At 37.5% G+C, this 19901-nt stretch overlaps 3 protein-coding genes across 6 annotated transcripts; 1 reads left to right on the top strand and 2 right to left on the bottom strand.

Annotated features, from left to right (window-relative positions):
- Window positions 1-260: 260 nt before the first annotated feature.
- On the bottom strand, window positions 261-4842 carry tmem9 (transmembrane protein 9). Its single transcript, XM_043246574.1, has 6 exons — window positions 4709-4842; window positions 4266-4363; window positions 4073-4164; window positions 3861-3969; window positions 3620-3751; window positions 261-1489 (listed from the first exon to the last, which is right to left on the bottom strand). Exons 2-6 carry the CDS (start codon window positions 4359-4361, stop codon window positions 1349-1351), a joined length of 570 nt encoding a protein of 189 aa, XP_043102509.1. The 5' UTR covers window positions 4362-4363; window positions 4709-4842; the 3' UTR covers window positions 261-1348.
- A 360-nt stretch (window positions 4843-5202) lies between these two features.
- Window positions 5203-11393, top strand: suv39h1b (SUV39H1 histone lysine methyltransferase b). The gene is made up of 6 exons (XM_043246523.1): window positions 5203-5279; window positions 6766-6941; window positions 7645-8298; window positions 8938-9084; window positions 9201-9330; window positions 9674-11393. The coding sequence occupies exons 1-6, from the start codon at window positions 5261-5263 to the stop codon at window positions 9805-9807; spliced, it is 1260 nt and encodes a 419-aa protein (XP_043102458.1). The 5' UTR covers window positions 5203-5260; the 3' UTR covers window positions 9808-11393.
- si:ch211-167b20.8 (protein phosphatase 1 regulatory subunit 3A) lies at window positions 11089-19730 on the bottom strand. Of its 4 annotated transcripts, none has more exons than XM_043246438.1 (4): window positions 18696-19730; window positions 16196-16236; window positions 16010-16089; window positions 11089-13722 (listed from the first exon to the last, which is right to left on the bottom strand). In XM_043246438.1, the coding sequence occupies exons 1-4, from the start codon at window positions 19526-19528 to the stop codon at window positions 12382-12384; spliced, it is 2295 nt and encodes a 764-aa protein (XP_043102373.1). In that variant the 5' UTR covers window positions 19529-19730; the 3' UTR covers window positions 11089-12381. The 4 variants fall into 4 exon arrangements, with proteins under 4 accessions (XP_043102373.1, XP_043102374.1, XP_043102372.1 ...); XM_043246439.1 differs by having other exon boundaries at window positions 16010-16086; XM_043246437.1 differs by having other exon boundaries at window positions 16010-16086; window positions 18690-19729.
- Window positions 19731-19901: the final 171 nt, after the last annotated feature.

Here is a 19901-nt window from a genome sequence, read left to right as displayed (position 1 = left end):
CTGGCCCCTTCTGAGGGATATATATAGACGGGCAGTCAGTGTCCATTCTTGGGGGTGCGGAGGCAGGTGGAGGAGGGGATGGGCGGCCTTGGGGTGCAGCAGATGAAGACAGAGAATGACTAAGGTTCTGTAAGAGAAATTCAGCTGCTTATACATCATATAAATAAATATGCTAGACTTTTATCTAGTTGATTTACTGAACAGAACAGCAGAAGTTAACCATAGTGAATTTTCTCAAGAAAAAAGCCGTACAAAGAAAGTTGCCGACATTCTTTATATATTTAATATTTTAATGCATTTTCACATAAGCAAGAATATTTCAGCTGTAAAACAGCTGCAAGTTGTTTGGATACATACAGGAAAATGATTACAGCAGCAAATACGATCGTCAAGCAAAGTCCTTCAAATTCCTTCACATTTTCAAGTGCAAAATCAATATTTCTGAATGTCTATGAATCAGAAAAGTGTCCAGCATATTAGAGGAAGCTTGTGAGCTTGTGATATACTATTCAACAGTGCTGATCACTTAATAGTGATGAAAAAAAGAGGTTTTATGAATACATATTTATATATAAATACACACACATACAGTATATATTTTGAAAATATTTACTTTTATATTCACATTCTTAAATTTTATAATATATATATATATATATAATGTATATTTAATTTATACAAGTATGTGTTTGTATTTATATATACATGAATATACACATACATTAAAAAAAGAAATGCTTTTAATCATGCTTAATCATTTGACAACATTAATTTGTTTCTAATTATCCATTATAATCTGCCATTTAAAACATATGATTGTGACATGTGCTATCCTGAATGATATTATCAGCTTGCAAATAAATAAATAAATAAGAACTGTTCAATATATTTTTTGGCAATTCAAAGTGAAACTACAACAGTGCAACGACATCTTGATAAGAGCATCTATATTATTAAACATGTTCACATCAGTACCCCCAGATCACACAGCATACATCCATGTAATCTCATCTATTTCAAAGCACAGCACCGATATATATATTCCAAGTATTGTGTGAGAAATGTAAAGGTGACTGCGTTTGTGAGACCAACTGGAGCAGACGGATTCTCTTCATTTATGTCTATGTTAACCGCAAACAACTTTAATATGTTGCTTTATGTATTCACAGTTTTAGTTTGAAAGCTGGAATTAACCAAGTCAGTCTTGGTAAGATTATAATACTAACGATAATGCAGGCCCACTGATAAAACATATTGTCAAAAGCTGAAACTATAAGACCACCATGCAAGTTGTCTCAGTCAGTGGAGCCCAGTAGATTTTTTTCCCAGCTGAAGCCCATCTGAGATCTTAGCTGAGGAGTTTGTGGCGGTCAAAAACAGTCTTGCGCTGCTCCTGGACCTGTTTCTTCCAGCGCTGCTGAGCTCCCTCTACCCTCTCCAAGACAGTGTTCCCACGACCTTGTGAACCATCAACACGAGGCCTCACATCCTGTAGGGGGAGACAATGGACAAAATTAATACCCAAACCCAATATAAGCTAATTATTATGGAAGATTTTTTTTATTTAGTGGCAGAAACAAGGTTAAGAAAAAAAAGATGATTGTGTGATATAAATTTACAATTGTAAGATATAAACTTGGAATTCTGAGGGAAAAAAGCGTATTTCTGCCACTGAATAAATAACAATTGTGACTTTTTTCTCAGGATTGTGAGATACAAACTTGCAAATATGGATTTTGTTCTCCAAATTGCAAGATGTAAAGCTGCAATTATGAGAAAAAATTGCATGACAAGAATTGCATGACATGAATGGCTGCTGAAAATTAAGCTCTGCCATCACCGGATTAAATTGCATTTTTTAATATATTGAAATATAAAACAGTGATCTTAAACTGTAATCATTTTTTTAATCAAATATATGTAGCATTCCTAAACATACTAGTTTCAAAAAACCTTAATAATGTTTATTCCAATCTTTCTCCATATATAAATGTACTATTACAATATAAATTCATAAGCGATAATAATAAAAAAAGTATGTTGTTTTATTCAAATAAAAAAAAAAGTAAAAAAATAAAAAATAAAAAAAAGCATAAAACAGTTCTGTGTCTTATGTATTTTTGCAAAATTTAATGTCTGTTATTTATTTAATGACAGCTACACATTCACCTCAAAACACTAGATTCATCCACGCTGCTGTACAACACATGCATGGGATATAAATCCACGAGGAACTGCAATACCGGGTTTTCAAACATACAGGTGCTGGCCATATAATTAGAATATCATCAAAAAGTTGATTTCACTAATTCTATTCAAAAAGTGAAACTTGTATATTATATTCATTCATTACACACAGACTGATATATTTCAAATGTTTCTTTCAATTTTGATGATTATAACTAACAACTAATGAAAACCCCAAATTCACTATCTCAGAAAATTAGAATATTGTGCATTCCTTTTGTCGAGCCACTCCTGAACAACAGACAGCGTCAGAAGGGTCTCGTCTGGGCTAAAGACAAAAAGGACTCGGCTGCCACTGAGTGGCCCAAAGTTATGTTCTCTGATGAAAGTAAATTTTGCATTTCCTTTGGAAATCACGGTCCCAGAGTTTGGAGGAAGAGAGGCAAGGCACAGAATCCACGTTGCTTGAGGTCCAGTGTAAAGTTTCCACAGTCGGTGATGGTTTGGGGTACTAGGTTATCTGCTGGTGTTGGTCCACTGTGTTTTCTGAGGTCCAAAGTCAACGCAGCCGTATACCAGGAAGTTAGAGCACTTCATGCTTCCTGCTGCTGACTAACTTTATGGAGATGCAGATTTCATTTTCCAACAGGGCTTGCCACTTGCACACAGTGTACACCACCAAACTCGCCTGACCTTAACCCCATAGAAAGACATGGGGTACTGTGAAGAGGAAGATGCGATATGCCAGACCCAACAATGCAGAAGAGCTGAAGGCCACTATCAGAGCAACCTGAGCAGTGCCACAGACTGATCGATTCATTGCTGCAGTAATTCAGACAAAAAGATCCCCCTACTAAGTATTGAGTGCAGTACATGTTCATACTTTACAGTTGGCCAAGATTTCTAAAAATCCTTTCTTTGTACTGGCCTACAATACAAAGAAGTAATATTAAAATTTTCTGAGATACTGAACCTGGGATTTTCATTAGTTGTCAGTTATAATCATCAAAACTGTATTGAATATAATATATAAGATTCACATTTTGAATGGAATTAGTGAAATAAACTTTCTGATCATATTCTAATTATATGACCAGCACCTGTAGATGGCGACAAAGAAGTAAAACGTACGGACCGCAGCCATAAGATCCCTTAGATGAGAGGCTTGTTCGGGACACTTGTCTTGCGTTTGTTGCTGTCAGAAATTATTGCTTTATCAGAAGCACTGCATTTAACGGATTTATTTTTTGTTTTAATATTTTTTCTTGTGTGGTAACCACTTTATAAAAGCAAAAGGTATGAGAGGCTTTGCTGTATCATGTATAAATCATGGCCAAAGGGCGTTGTTACACATATATACACACGCACACACACATATATATATACATATACAAATACATACACATATATATATATATATATATATACAAACCTCAGAATCCTCCTCGTTCTGCAGTGGCATGGTGTAAGGATCGTGTTTGCGGATTAGAGGATCAACTAGAAGTAGGAACAGCATATACAGCAGAAGAGCTCCAACCACAGACAAGTAGATTATAATGGTCACCTGGGAAATACATAAAGATATTAAAAATTCCTCAATTTAGCTTAAAGTGTACGACTAGATCATGAAGATTCAAAGTAAGATTTATTGATTACTGGAAGGCGCGCAATACCTTAATGGTGTTGCTGCTCCGTTCTTCATACTTGCACTCACAAAGCAGACAGTAGGCCTCCACATCATGGCCAGGCACTGGCATGGGCTCCACCACGTGAAGACAATTACTACAAACCAATACATGAACAATTAATTGTCAGTTTTTCAGAATTGTCAGTGTAAGAATTTATTGATCTATATATAATAAGACAATACAGAAGACCGTCTCACCAGTCTTTCTGGGACACATTCTTTTTGTAGATGTGTCCGCTGATGTTTCTGTAGGGGGGACAGATGCACTTGCAACGCACATCTTCATAACTCTGTAGTCAACATTTTAAGAAAGCGACATTTATAGATTTATACTATATTTTACATAGCAAAGTATGGAGTGCACAGATGTAATGTCAGGGAGTAACTGTACCTTATCTGCATATGCGAGTGAAATCACATCTATAAAAACAAGAAACACCAGAAGGACAGCTGCTATCCGGAGATTTCGTGCGACGCTGGACGACATACCTGCACACAAACATAATTTCATTCATTATTTGTTGTATAACGGAAGGTAATAACTGAATTAAAATCCGGTACATTTTTGTTAAAAAAATAAAACACATTAACTCAATAAAAACTATAAATCGGTTAAAATGATTATTCGTGTAGGACCTGCACAGAATAATAGTTTCTGTCTTATGCAGTAACGTCTGTTATATGAAGCGGACAAACACCGGTCTCTCAATTCCGCAGTTAAGGCCTTTTCCACTCTCTGTTATGCATTTTCAGAGAGAGGAAAAATAATTCTTAAAAAGTCAAACGTTTAAGCTAAATGTTACATCAAAACGTTAATTAAATGCATGTACGCACCTGTGATGTTTATAAACGCCCATCAAACATATGTTGACTTTCTCCGGAAGTTCTGGAGTATTACTGCGTCACGTGACGATGGATGAACTCCACGGTAAAAGGCAAATTAAAAGCGTTATTATTATTATTTTATAGAACAACAAAATGTATGTAAATCCCCCTGATTAATATTATTAAAAGTAAAGCCACATGTGTAAAAATAATAACATATCGATTTTCTGTTCCCACTGCATACAAATAAGTCTCTAAGATTTTATAAACTGTCACAAAGAAATAAAAGGGTAAAAAATAAAAAGGGAGCTAACATAACCAAGAATGCATATTCTTAGCATATAACATATAACACATGTTAAGTCCAAGTATAAAGGTTTTTTTAAAAGCACTAATCTGATTTTTCCTTCAAAATCTCTCATACGTTTTTTAAAACCTTCCATAAACAGTTGTCGACTTAAATACTCTGTGTCCATTGGTTGAACAACCCGTCACTCAGACAGTGTCGCGTCCAATCAGCTAGCGGCTTTTCAATCCTATAATTTTGGCGGCGGTCGGAAGATGGCGGAAAATTTGAAAGGTAAGAATATATCGTATTAATCGTTCAGAATCAGTGGTTTGCAGACTATATGTCTGATGTATTACACAGATTGATAGGTCAGTGACGTCTTTTCGAAGATACCCCGGGATCAAACACTTCGTTTCAGAAGGATCTTTGCTGCAAGTTGTTGATACAAATTCACATTAGGTCGATGTTATGGCTTCCGCGCGCTCATGCTCAAACAAGCTCATTGTGAACTCGCTCATCTGTTTCTCTTGCATCAACGTTTTTGTAAAGTTGTACAGCGTCACATAAAAAAGCAAAGAGGTGCACGCTCTGTAACGTTAGAGTAATCTTCAGCGTTTAGCTTTTAGCGGAACTTTTACGTTCTCTTGAGGAATATGATTTAACTTCCTCAACATGTTTGATCACTGGACACTTTATCATAAAGCACATGCTTAAAATTGTTATCTAATGTCTATGTCGTTGTTTGTCTACTTTATGTTCACTGAATCTCTTGTCCTTTTGTTTATGACGATTAGTCTCAAGCAGTTTATTAAATGGCTCATACGTTATGCATGGATTTTTTTTTCTGTAATATTTTTTTGGGGTATGTTTAAAATGCCCAAATTATAAAGTTAACTGTATAATATGTTAATGATTTCTGTGTGTGTGTGTGTGGTTTAATCTGTGCCGTTACGTTGTTTGGTTCTTTTTAATTGCCAAATTATGATGAGTACTTTTCTGCAATATAAAAGCAGTTAAATATTAGTTTTCATGCCACATTTTCATATATATTTATGAAAGAAATTGTTTCATTGTATTGGAATTTATTTGATATAATATAAGCTATATTTGTTAATCTGGAAAATATTCGCAAGATGGCTATCTATCTATCTATCTATCTATCTATCTATCTATCTATCTATCTATCTATCTATCTATCTATCTATCTATCTATATATATATATATATATATATATATATATATATATATTAATGCCTATATTAGAATATAGGATCATCAATTTAATTTGCACTTTTTTTAAATGGCACTTTTCATAATAAATATAATTCCAAAACAGCATAATAAAAGCAGACAGTGGTGAATACACCAATGCAAATTCAGGCTAATCTTGAACGTTAGGTCTGTAATTTAATTATTTAAACTTTTTTTTTTTTTTTTTTTTTTTTCTATGCATTTAGCTATTTGATAAAAAAAATATATATACAATACACTTGTGATTTATATATGCAATTTTAAAACATGGTTTTCTGGTTTCTAGTGTATTGTATTTTAAAGTGTAGTGTCTTGATGGTAAATCTCAACTATTATTTACTCTCTGCATTATAATAATAAATAACAATAGCTCTCAAATTCTCTGCAGACCTCTGATTTACAGACATAAGGAAGCACTAATTGCTGAAGAACTATGCAGTTCTTGATTTAAAGCTTGTGTACACCGTCACCCACATTTTACCTGTGATCCTGCAATTAACATCTAACTGTATTTTGTGGCTGAAGCTTGTAGGGTAGCATGCATCGCTACTGCAGAGCAGCTGGAGGTGATCTGTCGAGAGCAGAGGGTGAAGTGCGGAGAGCTGGGCATCAACAAGAACAACCTGTGCGATTATGAGGTGGAATATCTCTGTGACTACAAAAAAAAAGTCATCAACGATGGGAAGACACAAATAGTACAGGTGAGCTTAATCTAGCTCATAAATGTACTCTTCATGTATCGGTAAAGTTTACTACATGATTGGTAAAATGTGTTTTATCGAAAGCAAACTGGTGGCCAGCTTGATTTAATCTAACAAGTTAGTCTTCTAAATCTAACTATAATCTGTATACATACATCTAGGGGTGGTAATATTGTAATTTTTGTTTTAATGTACAATTTGAGATTATCAAGTCTTTTAAAAAAAAAATGTTCAAAACGCATTAACAGAGAATGCAAGCATACATGAAATTACGTGATGTCAAGAATAGTGCATGTGTGCATTTAGAGTAAATCAGAAAATAATAAAATATTTTTATTTCTTTTAATTTCTTTTTTTCTTTTAAATAATTTCAAATATCAGTATTAAACAAAAAAGAAATATTTTTTTTATAAAGGTAAAAATGTTCACGGCAGTCCTTAAGATACCAACCGATATTGAATCAATCAATTATTGAGATTATTTTTGTCAATATCGCACACCTCAATATACACCTCAATACATAAATCTCAATATATGGTGCATAATATTGTCATAATGACATTCCTATTTTTAATAAATCTAATTCTTTAATATTTTAATTTCTTTATAGTACATGTTTAAGTTTACCTTGTTCTATGAGAGTTGTAGTAGATTAGCTCAGTCTTAATAGTTTCTATGTTTATTTTACCATTCCCTATCTTAGGAGTTATACTTGGTAAAATGGAAGGGCTACCCCGAGTCCAGCAACACATGGGAACCACGAAAGAACCTGAAGTGCATAGATCTCCTCAACCAGTTTTGGGAGGACCTGAATGCAGAGATGCAGAGACAGAAGAAGCGCGCTGCCCCTCGCCACCTAGACCCCGCCACTGTGTCACAGATCATCCAGCGGGCCAAACACAGACAGATCCTGAAACGCTGGGAGACGCACCTCAACAGCCTGGGCACCCACAAGGGCCACATCTACGTCTGGAACCAGGTCGACCTGGAAGGCCCGCCTAAGAACTTCACCTACATAAATGACTATAAAGTGGGCGATGGGATCTCGCTGAATGAGGTATCCGTGGGCTGCGAATGCACGGACTGCTTGGACAACCCTGTGGAGGGATGCTGTGCCGGCGCGTCGCAGCACAAGTTTGCCTACAATGAGTTAGGTCAGGTCCGCATTCGGCCCGGGTTGCCGATATACGAATGCAACAAGCGCTGCCGCTGCACGATCGATTGCTGCAACAGAGTGGTGCAGAAGGGAATTCGGTATTCCCTCTGCATTTTTAGGACTGACAATGGAAGAGGATGGGGGGTAAAGACCATGGAGCGCATCCGGAAGAACACTTTCGTTATGGAGTATGTCGGCGAGGTGAGAAGAACTATATGTTTACTTCTTCGTACAGATCAGATGTTTTTTGAACCTTTTCATGGAACCTTGAAAATAGCAGTGCGTTACAATGGTGAGGGAAAAGCCCCATGTATTGCGTGTAATAACATCCATAGAGTCTATGATCACAACAACCTTTGTCAGGGATCTACACTGCCGTTGTCGGGAGGTTACAAAGATAAGCAAGTGTTTGTTTTTTTAACTCTAAAACATGAATGCGGAGTTACCTGCTTTTGAGAAAAAATGACTGTTGGAGTTATTTGCTTTTGCTATAAAACAAACTTTTAATATGTTAAAAAAAACAAACAAACATGCTTTCAATGAACTTTCATTTTGTGAATGAGTTTTTGTTTGTTATTATTACTTATTTAAAACAAACTGCAGTTTGATTGATATTACTTGGAATGTGCAAAAAAAAAAATGTTTTTCACTTTCAGTGTTCCGTTGTGTCAGTTTGTTTTTGTGTTTCATTGAAATGTGTTTTGCTTCACTACTAGATAATGGCATTATTAATCAACGTTTGAGTTTCGTTGTGATGGCCGATTGACTCTTTATCTGTCTTTCCCAGAAGTGAGTCTGGCTTCATGATTGTTAAACCCTTTTTTTTTATCTTTTGTTTAGATCATTACAACAGAAGAAGCCGAACGCAGAGGACACATATACGATAGAGAAGGCGCAACCTATCTTTTTGACCTGGATTACGTTGACGACGAGTACACTGTGGATGCTGCACACTATGGAAACATCTCTCACTTCGTCAATCACAGTGTGAGTGGACTTGAGATCCTTGCATCGTCTTGATAGCAGTTAAACTAGCTTTTCATCTGATTGAAGTGAAGTGAGTTGAATGTTTTCACCAATGTTTTAGTTTTGTTTCTCTGCAGTGCGACCCCAACCTCCAGGTATATAATGTGTTCATTGATAACCTGGACGAGCGGCTGCCACGGATAGCTTTCTTTGCTACACGTGGGATAAAGGCAGGAGAGGAACTCACGTTTGACTACAAAATGAAAAGTAAGTGTGGGACATACGCTACTGTTTTCTTAAAGAAATTTGTATTTGTATTCAAGAAGGATGTTTTAAATGAATTGACAACAGAAACATTTGTAAAAAAAGGTTTCTACTTTTAAAAAAATGTTTTTAATCTGTTGCTTGAGCACCAAATCAGCAAATTAGATTGCTGAAAGATCATGTGATACTAATGACTGACTGAAATGAAGCTATGCAGTTACATTTACTATATAAAACAATTTTTTTGTTTAATGTTCTATTGAACAGTGTATATAATATATTATGTGTGTGTGTGTATAAAAGATAGATATAAATATATATATATATATTTTTTTTTTCCCCATAGTTGATCCTGTAGATGCCGAGAGCACAAAGATGGATTCTAATTTCAGTCTGACGGGCCTCCCAGGTTCTCCTAAAAAACGCATGCGTGTAGAGTGCAAATGCGGGGTACCGACATGTCGAAAGTACCTCTTTTAGAGGAAGTCACTGCTAAATAGGAAATGAAAGAAGATCACGTGAAAGCATCCCCAGTGTGGAATCTTTTGGGAGCTGTTTTGAAATGCTTCCTTGAATTTTTAAAATATATTTAAGTGTTTTTTTTTTCATTTCCCAAACATCAACCTCAACATTTTCTGTAGGATTGTTGTCCTCCATTTTTAAATAGTGTATAAAATGTAGCATTACTTTTTCAATTTGTCAGTTAGAAATGTAAGTAAAAAAAAATGAAATATATTTTCAGCAATTGTTTTAAACCCATATTTTAATTCATATTAAGCTTTGACTCCATGGAATTCTTTTTTTTAAACGTTTAAAATGCTTTATCTCTATGAATAGAAGGGATTATCTGTTTACTTTTTCCTTTTGTAGTCTTATTTCTTGCCCTGGTTTTTTAGTAAATATCTTTGGGCCGGTGTAAAATATCCAAATTCTACAGTGTCCTTTTATAATTCTTTTTTCTTGACCTAAAATGTCCACTAGGGGGCAAAATATTATTATTAATGAACAGGGGGAGTTTGTTAGAATGAAGAAGGTGGACCTACATGAAATGTTGCCTTTATGAATACAAAATGCTATCTTTTTTTTGTGTGTGTGTGTATATAGTCTAACAAAATATTCATACTGTCAAACTGGTCTTTCAGTGACTATTTGAGCGCTGAATTTAACAGATGCATAAATGAATGCAAGTTCTTAAGTTTGGTTATTTCACAGGTCTGACAACTATTCAGGGCTGTGGTTCTCAAAAGCATAGTCGGCCTATTGTTGATAGCAGTTCAAACATTATTTCTACTTGTGCTTACCGTGCTTTTGGGAATCACAGCTCAGGTGGTTTTCAGAAGTGGACAATGAAGCTGGAACGTGTGTGAGGTGGTACATAAATTCTGGATTTAACAGTTTCTCAAATTAAAACAATTCAGAATTATATAACTATCGTTCAACCAAATCTGTGCATATGTACATATTTAAAGACTACCACTTGTTATTTTTATTGGGTTTTGCATTGAAAAAAATAAATCAAGATGCTTTGTCAGACCTCTCATTTCTCACACTCATGAATGTGCAACAAACTATGTTCTTGTATATTCAATTTTATCATGAGTTCCACTGCTCTGTGAAAATAACCATTTAATGCCAAAGTTTAACTGATTTGAGTTTGGATAATTTCACATTTTTGTTGACATTAACATTAACAAGCTTGATCATTTATGAGAAGGGCTGTACACAAAAAAAAAAGCTGTGAAATAAAGAGATCCGTTTTTATCAGTTACAAACTTTTTTTATTTCTACTTTGACATTGACAAAATACAGGTAAATATTTCATTATTTAGCACAGATTGTGTTCACAACTTTGTTTGCACATTTATTCAGTGAGACGACAAAGTAGTAAAATACGACCTGATATCTTTTGTGTCAGGTTTTGGAAATCAAGGGTCAAATATTTCTTAAAAGGAACCGTTATATCCTGCTTACAATGGTGTTCAGTCACCCAGTAACCTGATGCTGTGACTTCAGTGCAATGTGTGACCTTTTGGGGTATCAGAGGCTTGGGGCACGCTTTTAAAGATCACTGCAGAACGCTATAAACTTGTCTGCTAACTGACAAGAAAGGTTAGCAACTTTAAGTGTGTGTGTGTGTGTGTGTTTTAACCCTTTAGGATGCAGAGATGTAAAATACCGTACTCTTCAAGATTAACATGTTTACTCATAAGTTTATAGAACGTGACAGTGACCACATACGACACCAAACACACCTTCACAGTGAAATTAAGTGAATAAACCAACGCAAGTGAAGAAACATTTCTTACCTATATTAATGTTCTGCTTAGCTTGTAGATGTTTGCACAGACTAACTGAAAACAAGCACACCCAGATTTAACTAAACGTACAACTCAAACTTCTACATTTCTGAAATCACCTGCTGCTCGTCCAGTCTAAACACATATGTGAACCATCAAGTCAACACACTCACCGATGACTCCCATAAAAGAGCCGAATGTAAATCTTCAGTAGCTACTGTATGCATATAGAGAGAGAAACTCACAAAATAGACGCATTTTGGTAAATATGAAGGAGCTGAGCCACATTCCAATGGCCAATCATGTTATGAGGTACACAGTGATTCATTCAGCTAAAACACACATTGCTTATTTAAACTTATTTTTGGTTGAAAATAAACCACTGCAGTTTTGATACTGGCAATCTGAATGATTAACTACTGTATATATCAAGCAAAAGCTGAACTACTAAATTTGAAAACACTATTTAATACCACATAAACACAAACCCCGGGGCCATGTTTCAAAAAGCAAGTTTACTGAATAAGCCCGGTTTATTTCAGTTAGTCTGACTTATTGTCAGTTGATTTGTTTCCGAATAAGTCAGACTAACTGAAATAAACCTGGTTTTTGTTAAACTTGTTTTACGGAACAGGCCCCAGATCTGTTTGCATGTAAATATTTTTGGAATTCCTCAAGGCACTGGGGGAAGAGGAAGAAGGTAAAGTGTTAAGGCTTTGTAGAAGTAACAATGGGGGAAATTAAACTGGCATAGAAGTTAGAACCAGAGGGAAAACAGGAATAATACCATACACAAAAAAACACTGGGCTCTTGAATCCCAACAGCCAGGCAAATAACAGCACTGAAGAAGGTTGTGGAGACCATCAGACACGTGTCCAGAGAAACCTCAGTCTGATCCTTTGATATTTGAGAAAGTTCAGTGCCTGGTCTTGGCAGTGTGTGCTGGGTTTCAGGGTCTTTGCATGTCTGAAATGGAGAAGTGGACGTTTCATCACCCTCAAAAGTTAAATCATCTTCTGCTGCAGAGTTAACAGTTGAAGACTGAAGATCGAAGGCTGTTGGTGAAGTTTCATAAATGCTGGTTGGCTCTGGCTTTTCTGGTTTGCTTGTTGGATGCTCTGGAATACACATTGTAATAGTTTCTTTATGAAGTTTTGGATCCTCAGGGTGAACTGAGGCCAACAGGCTCGGATCCAAGATAAGTTCTTCCTCTTGCTGATGTTGCATGGTTGCCAGCTTATCAGAGTCTGGATGGAGAAGTAAACTTTGGGATTCTTTGTCCGTTCTTGTGGGACTTAATTGAGACGGGAACAAACAGGAATCATCCAAACCATTGGTTTCCTCATCATCCTTCTTGTTACTTCCCACATCGATCGTCTTGATGGTGTTGACTTGTACCAAAGAGACAAGTTCTACTTTCTGTTCTTGAATTCCTTCCTTCAGGGGGTGCTGCAATCCCTGTGAGAAACTGAGCTTCTCCCCTTCTTTAGTTGCATTGTTTTCCTCCTCTGATGAAGGAAGCTGCTTGGCATCTTCCAGCATGGGAAAGCAAGTTCCCATTTTATCTTCTGTATTCCTACTTGGTTCCTCTAGCACATCTGCCAATGTGGAATCCTTTTCTGCAACATCTTGCTTGTCCTTAACATTCTTCAAACCTTCTTCCTGGATTTGTGTCATGTCTGGAAACACAGCCAGCGATGGTTGCCCTAACTCAAAAGGCACTTGTGCTAACGTCTCAGTGTGGAAATCATCCTTCTGTGAATGAAAGGATTGGTCAGGTTTACTGGAATCCTCAGATACATCCTTGGTTGTCTCTGGGTGATCATAATGGTGTATGAGGACTGCAGGAAGGGGAAGGGACAAGGAAAGGCCAACATTATAGACTTGTGGCTCAGAGAACTGCTGTGTTGAACGTGACTGGGGGATGGATAGAGTTAACGGCTCAAGTCCACACTCCTCTGTTTGTGGTAAATTATTGGATGACATTGACTCTAGTGCAAGTAGTTCTCCGAGGGGAGTATCTGAAATGGACCAAGGACATCCTGCTGTGTAGGAAGTTCTGGTGGACTCTGGAGAATTGGACAAATTCTTGGCAGTCTGCAACAGAAAGGAAAGTAACAGGGAAAAAAAATGGATTCCAAAGAATCAAGAATGTATACTGGATGAATAGGTTGCTGTGCATTTCTGAATTACTTGCAACTAACAGAAAGTGTAAGATGGATGGCAAACTTGAAATTCAATATGCATTGCTGTAATCATTTCTTTTATTTGAAGAATCAAGAGAAATTGGATTTGCTAATGCATATTATTATTATTGACACTAGCACTGATTATGAACACAAAATATCTACTGATATTAGTATAAACAGTCTTTTATTAATTAATACATGCCAGTTTTTTTTAGATAGTATCAGTTAATCAACACTAATAAATGTAGGTAAAAAAAGATACATATGAAAACATATATAATTTCACAGTATTTAACAAAAAGTAAATAATACTGAATACATTAATTAACAGTTGATCTACCTATAATGCCAAGTACAAACAGCAAAGTGATTTGTGTTAGCAGGAAGTTTGTGCCAGTTTTGTCTGGCTCTTTTCCCAGAAGCCTGTGCCAATGAGGGGAGATTAGGCTAATGGAAACACCACCTTTTTAAAGTTCTGAATGTGATGTGACAAGATCCTATGAATAAATTACACAAGAATTAAAACCAACAATGATAAATGTGAGGGTGGAAATGTTCGGGGAATGCTGTTTACCTACAAATTTAGCTTGCTTACAGTTGTGCGGGGGGAATATCAGGGTAAACGTGCAATGATACAGACACTATTTGCACAGACTAAACTGAAATACAATTTCTATAGCTATTTGTAACTGTCATATACACTTATATACTGTATATATATAACTTTGACAGTTGTGTGTGTTAACTTCAGTTATACAGGTTTTCCCCCTCCCAACAACACCTTGCCAAAATGCTCTATGGGAAAACAGCCCAAGGAACCCAATAAAACAGTCCAACCTCTGGCTAAAAATTCCCAGCAGTTTGTCCCAAGTTGTAACTGTCAACATAAAATAAGATCACACTAACTAAATGGTGTTTATTTTCTGCTTATATAAACATAGCTTCCGCAGGGTTGATCTTGATAACATATATTATGGGTCATAATACAGGATGCATGTTACATGCAACATGATGAATGGGTGAAATTGACAACTTAGCAATAAGTTAGCAAGTCACATGCACATTACCTAGGTTGATGCTGAAGCTTCAATGAGCTGTTCAGGTAGACAGACGAAAAGAATAACAATATCAACAAATACACATCTTATTTTTAATATGATATATACTGGAATATAGGTTAAGCCATTGTTGGTTAATAACCAACAACTGTTTGAGATTCTTTAGCTAATTTATAAAAAGCTATGACATACTGCCAGCATAAAAAATTCTTAAAGAAACACTACATTGTTGAATTAGAAAAAAAAAAAAAAATTATATATATATTTAAAGGCTTAACAGTTCAAGACACAGTTCACTCAGTTTTCGTTTACTTACCGTCATGTGCAGATCACACCTGTATGACTTTCATTTTTCTGTCCAACATTTAAAATTTTGTCTTTACCCAATGGTATTGATATATAGGCCATATAGGCTTGATAACAGAATTTCCACTTCTGTGTGGTCTATTAGTCAAAGGCCTCTGGTAAAGTAATAATAATGGGTTGACCACAGAACAGAAACCGAGAGAGTGATACTATTGTTGTAAATACCACGTTCAGTTACTTAAAACAGCTGCAAATAGACACAAGCAAGTGGTTATCTGGACAGTGAAATGTTGGTGGAAATTTAACAAGCACATTTTATTTTGTGAGTATGCAGATATGATAAAAATCCACATCATCAGAATGTGATCTAGCATTAAATAGACAATCAATGAGTTAAAAGTTACATTTTATTTCTAGGTTCTTGAGTTATCTTTAGCCTGTGCTACTTTGCAAAGCACTACAGATCTGCATTTGCTGCAATAGTGACAGACAGGAATGCTGGGTATAAGAATAAACTGAAACAAACGGAATCACTGAATAAAGAAGGGCCAGAAGACATCACTGATGGATAAATAACTATATACCAGTACAGAGAGAAACAACATACAAAAATACACTGTCTAGACAGAGGTCAATGAAAACAAATACTGAGAAGAAAAGAAAGTTGGTTACACCTCACAAGAAAATCATCATGGAAATCTGGTAAAGGTTACAAGGGGAAAACAAACTTTACTTTTTTTTTTTGGTATATTCACAATATGCTGTATCTTTTTCCGCCTGCTATTCCTTCAGCACTTAGAAAAAGGTGATTATAAAGCAAACCTCACTCACCTCGATGTCGATCTCTGGTTGAACCATAACCGGCTGGGCAAAAGACGCTCGATTTTCCACTGCTTCACGCTCCGTCTCTGCTGAAAAACATAACAGAGGAACCTAAAACGTAAGGCTGACCTGGAAAACATTTATTATATTTAACCTGAGATAAATGAGCTATTGGATGGAATTTTGAAAACATACCATCTCCTCCGTCATTAGAGTCATCATAACCAATGTCAGCTCTAAAAAGAAGACACACACGTACACACCAAAACAATCATTCTTCAGCAGCACACATCAATAAAGAGCGTCAATAAAAAAAAGTTTAGATATAAATCCGTACAACTAATCGTAAGTAATGCTCGTGACAGAAAATTAAACATTATAAGGGATATTTCTGTCAAGAATGTTCGTCCTCATGCCATTCCAAACCTGCATGACTTCAGTGGAACACAAAAGATTAAGAAATACAAAATTCAATGGAAGTAATCAAAACTGGCTACCAATATCTTTCAGTTTAAGGTTTGGAACGATACGAAGGTGAGTATATAATGATAATGTATAATGTATAATCCATCGGCCGGAGGTATGCGTACGTTTCACTAAATGGAAAATCACTGTGACCTCTGTGACATTTGTTACTATGGTAATATCTGACCGCCTCCAGATATGCTTTTTTCAGAGCTGTGGGTGATACCGACTAACCCACACTCACCCTTAAACTACACGATACATGCTATGACGGGATAAGGTCCTGTCCATTTATTACACACGCATGTTTGCATTCATCACCGAAAGGTTCTGAAGAGCATGACAGATGCTCCGGTCAAGTGAATCTTTGCGCAACAGTTTCCCTTTGATTATTAGCTACACGAAGTAGCTACATATTCCGAGTGTATTTGAGCGCAAAGCAGTTCGATCGGCATCCTGTTCTATGACCTTCTATTTGTAGCACGTTTGAGCAATGTAGCACAAACAAGACTTGACATTTAAGGAAAGGTTGCGAGCAAGACTCGAGAGTCTGTATGGAACGGTAGGTCGGAACTAGTCTTCTGATTTTTATCTCCTGACAAAACAGGAGCGTACGTAAAAATGCTCATTGGCTTTTTTTTTTGTTGTTGGTGGAAAAATGGAAATAATTCGGAAAAAGAGTGTCTACAGACGGAACTGGCGTAGGTTTGCGTCTGCTTTTGTTTGTCTGTTGCGTCTCTTACTGTGTAACCCCTGTAGAAAAGGTCAGAGTTCAGGTCTCAGTACACCAGAGCTGAAAGTGACACCTTCCTTGTCCTATTTTCATCCTCCTCACACACCCTTGAATGGCTGCCATTCTCAAAAGGGAGCGCGGGGGTGGGGGGGACTGAAAGCCCAAAACTCACACAATACAGATACCGATAACAGACCCTGTATTATTTAAGATTCACAAGCTTTTTTTCATTCTATGGTTCTCCTTTTATTAATCAATTTTTATTATTCAGTATTGATTATCAATGAATCATATTTAAATTCAATTAAAGCATAGTCTTTTGAAGTGTAAATTATATCTTAATCCACTTTTCTTTTTTTTTAATTCACCTGCAAATAATCAGAATGCATTTTTTAATACCCGACCGGAGGATTATCCCACAGGGCATCAAAAAAAGCATCACTGGGTTTCAAAAGTTGCCAAGTTGAGGGGACAAATGGCTTGAGATTTGTGTGAGGATGTGTTTCATGCAAGATCTGGCAACCGGATAAACCTTGGAATATATTGATGTGATTATTTATATAGTAAGGTTAGGGCCGTACAGCTTAGAAGTTTTACCAGAGGTAAATGCAGCAAACAAAAAATACGCCCAGCAAAGATTGTTTTATAGCATGATTAAAAATATGGGAGAAATGTTTAAATGGGATGTTAGTGGGATAGAATGGTAAAATAGAGGAGAATCCCTGGAAAGTAAAACGACTACTATTTGGTGTAGTGACATCCCTACTACAGGTCGGTCAGGGATGATCTTCTTTGTACTCTTGTGAATGGGCTGGAGACTGATCCAGAAGAAAAGAAATCGCTGAAAAAAGTCATTATTTTTGTTTTCTTTGTGCACAAAAAACCTTCTCATAGCTCCATATCAATGGACTATTTTAAGGATGTCCTTACTGCCTTTCTGTGCCACAAAACATTTCAGTTGTTTTGCTGATAAGGTCAGAAAACGCTTGGATTTCATATTTATAAACTGCTTATTTTAATTTGTAACGTGAGAATGAGAAATCGGTTTGTTTGTTTTTACTGAACTTTCCTTTTAAACTAAACCGAAGTCGCTTTTCGTTTAGAGCTGTCTTAGATGCTATGTCCTGCGGTGGCTCAGAGAGTTATATTTAAGTATCTTATAGTGCTCTGAGCATCACCAATAGCGGTTTTTTTAACGTGTGCAACCCCTCCTCCGGTATTTCTCAGCGCAGGGCTTCCCTCTTACAGGTGAGCAGAAAGCGGCAAAAACAAAACCCGGAGTGGAGCTCGAGCGGAGCGCCTGCCTCTCCGCTTCCGATTTATATACGGTATCCCAGAACAGTTTTTACTCTCTACATTTACTCTTGATCGTTTTCGCTATGACATTGATTTAGTTTTATCCGTGCTGAACGCTTAAATGAGCTGGTTCGAGTGTAACAGATAAACAGAGTTTGTTCGACCCGTGTTAAAAGCTGTCTGACGCCCACTTACCGGTACCTGGGAGGTTTCAGGATCCCTCTCAGCTCGGATGTGTCCGCCGTGGTGGTCTGGACCGGGTCTTCTTCGTACGACTGTGATAGAGTTACCGAGTAATTCCTGCCGGAGTTGTTCGCCCAAAACTCTCCATCTGACGTCTCGTAGCGCACAACAAAATCAATCCGCGCTCCGTTGAACAGGTACGGTGAAGCGAAGGAGAGCCTCGCGGAGAACTTGTCCGTTTCGCCGTCGTTGGAGTCCGGGACGTACTCGGCGGGGTAATCGAAGTGATTGATCCAACCGTCCATCGTGGCGCGGACATGGACCGATTTGTGAAAAGAAATGTTGAGCACGCGGATAAGCAACTCGAACGACAGAGGCTCCTCGGGCACGGATGTCACGCTCTCCACTTCGAGCTTGTTGCCGTGGACAGCGAGCTCGAGCTCGGTTCCGGTGAGCGGCTGGAATTCCGGACACACTCGGTAAGTGGGCTCGCGGTAGGTTTTTCGGTACCGCGCCTCCTCTTCCTCCCACCTCGAATCGTCCTCTTCGTCGGAATCAAACGGGACAAACATTCGGACGTCAACCAGCTCGGCTCCCGTACTGTCCGCGAACGACACTCTTCTGTTCGTCAACGCCAGGCGGATTCGCATGTACTCGGCGGTTTCATCCGCGATCGAAGAGCCTCGCTTCCTGGGAACAGGGGAAGATCTCGGTATTAGCCTGACGTCTTCCTCTGTGTCTTCCTCGTCTTCATCATTACTGTTGTCATCCGAGCGCTCGACCCTCACCGTCTTGAAAAGACCCTCTTGCGAAGGGATAGTTAGGAAATTACCGTTATTCCCCTGCGCCATTACGCCTGTTTCTGAGCCGCGTAAACATGAAGCGCGTCGTTGCCGCGATGGTGCGCGTCCGTCAGACCGAGCCGCCGCTCATAGTCCCGACGGAGACCCGCGAGGGTCTGTCGCCCCGCTTCGACCGAACTAGGCCTAAACTATTGACATCAACGAGAACTGCGGTTTGAAGCCCATAGCGCACAGACACGAATAAGCGTCTAAATTTAGAAGGAAGCGGCACGTCCATCGTTTTTCAGAGGTCAGGAGGAAGATGGGCTCTGCTGGCATATCCCTCCCCCGATCTCTTGTTGGCCGCTCCAAAGCGCACACGCCCCCCAATGCTATTTTAAAGTTTAAAGACACGCTGGTTTGTGTGCTTCCACTGTGTTTT

This window comes from Puntigrus tetrazona, chromosome 8, assembly GCF_018831695.1.
Source record: "Puntigrus tetrazona isolate hp1 chromosome 8, ASM1883169v1, whole genome shotgun sequence".
Classification (NCBI taxonomy): Eukaryota; Metazoa; Chordata; class Actinopteri; order Cypriniformes; family Cyprinidae; genus Puntigrus; species Puntigrus tetrazona.
Note: the sequence above shows the minus strand (reverse complement) of the source record. Positions and strands in the feature narration are given on the sequence as shown.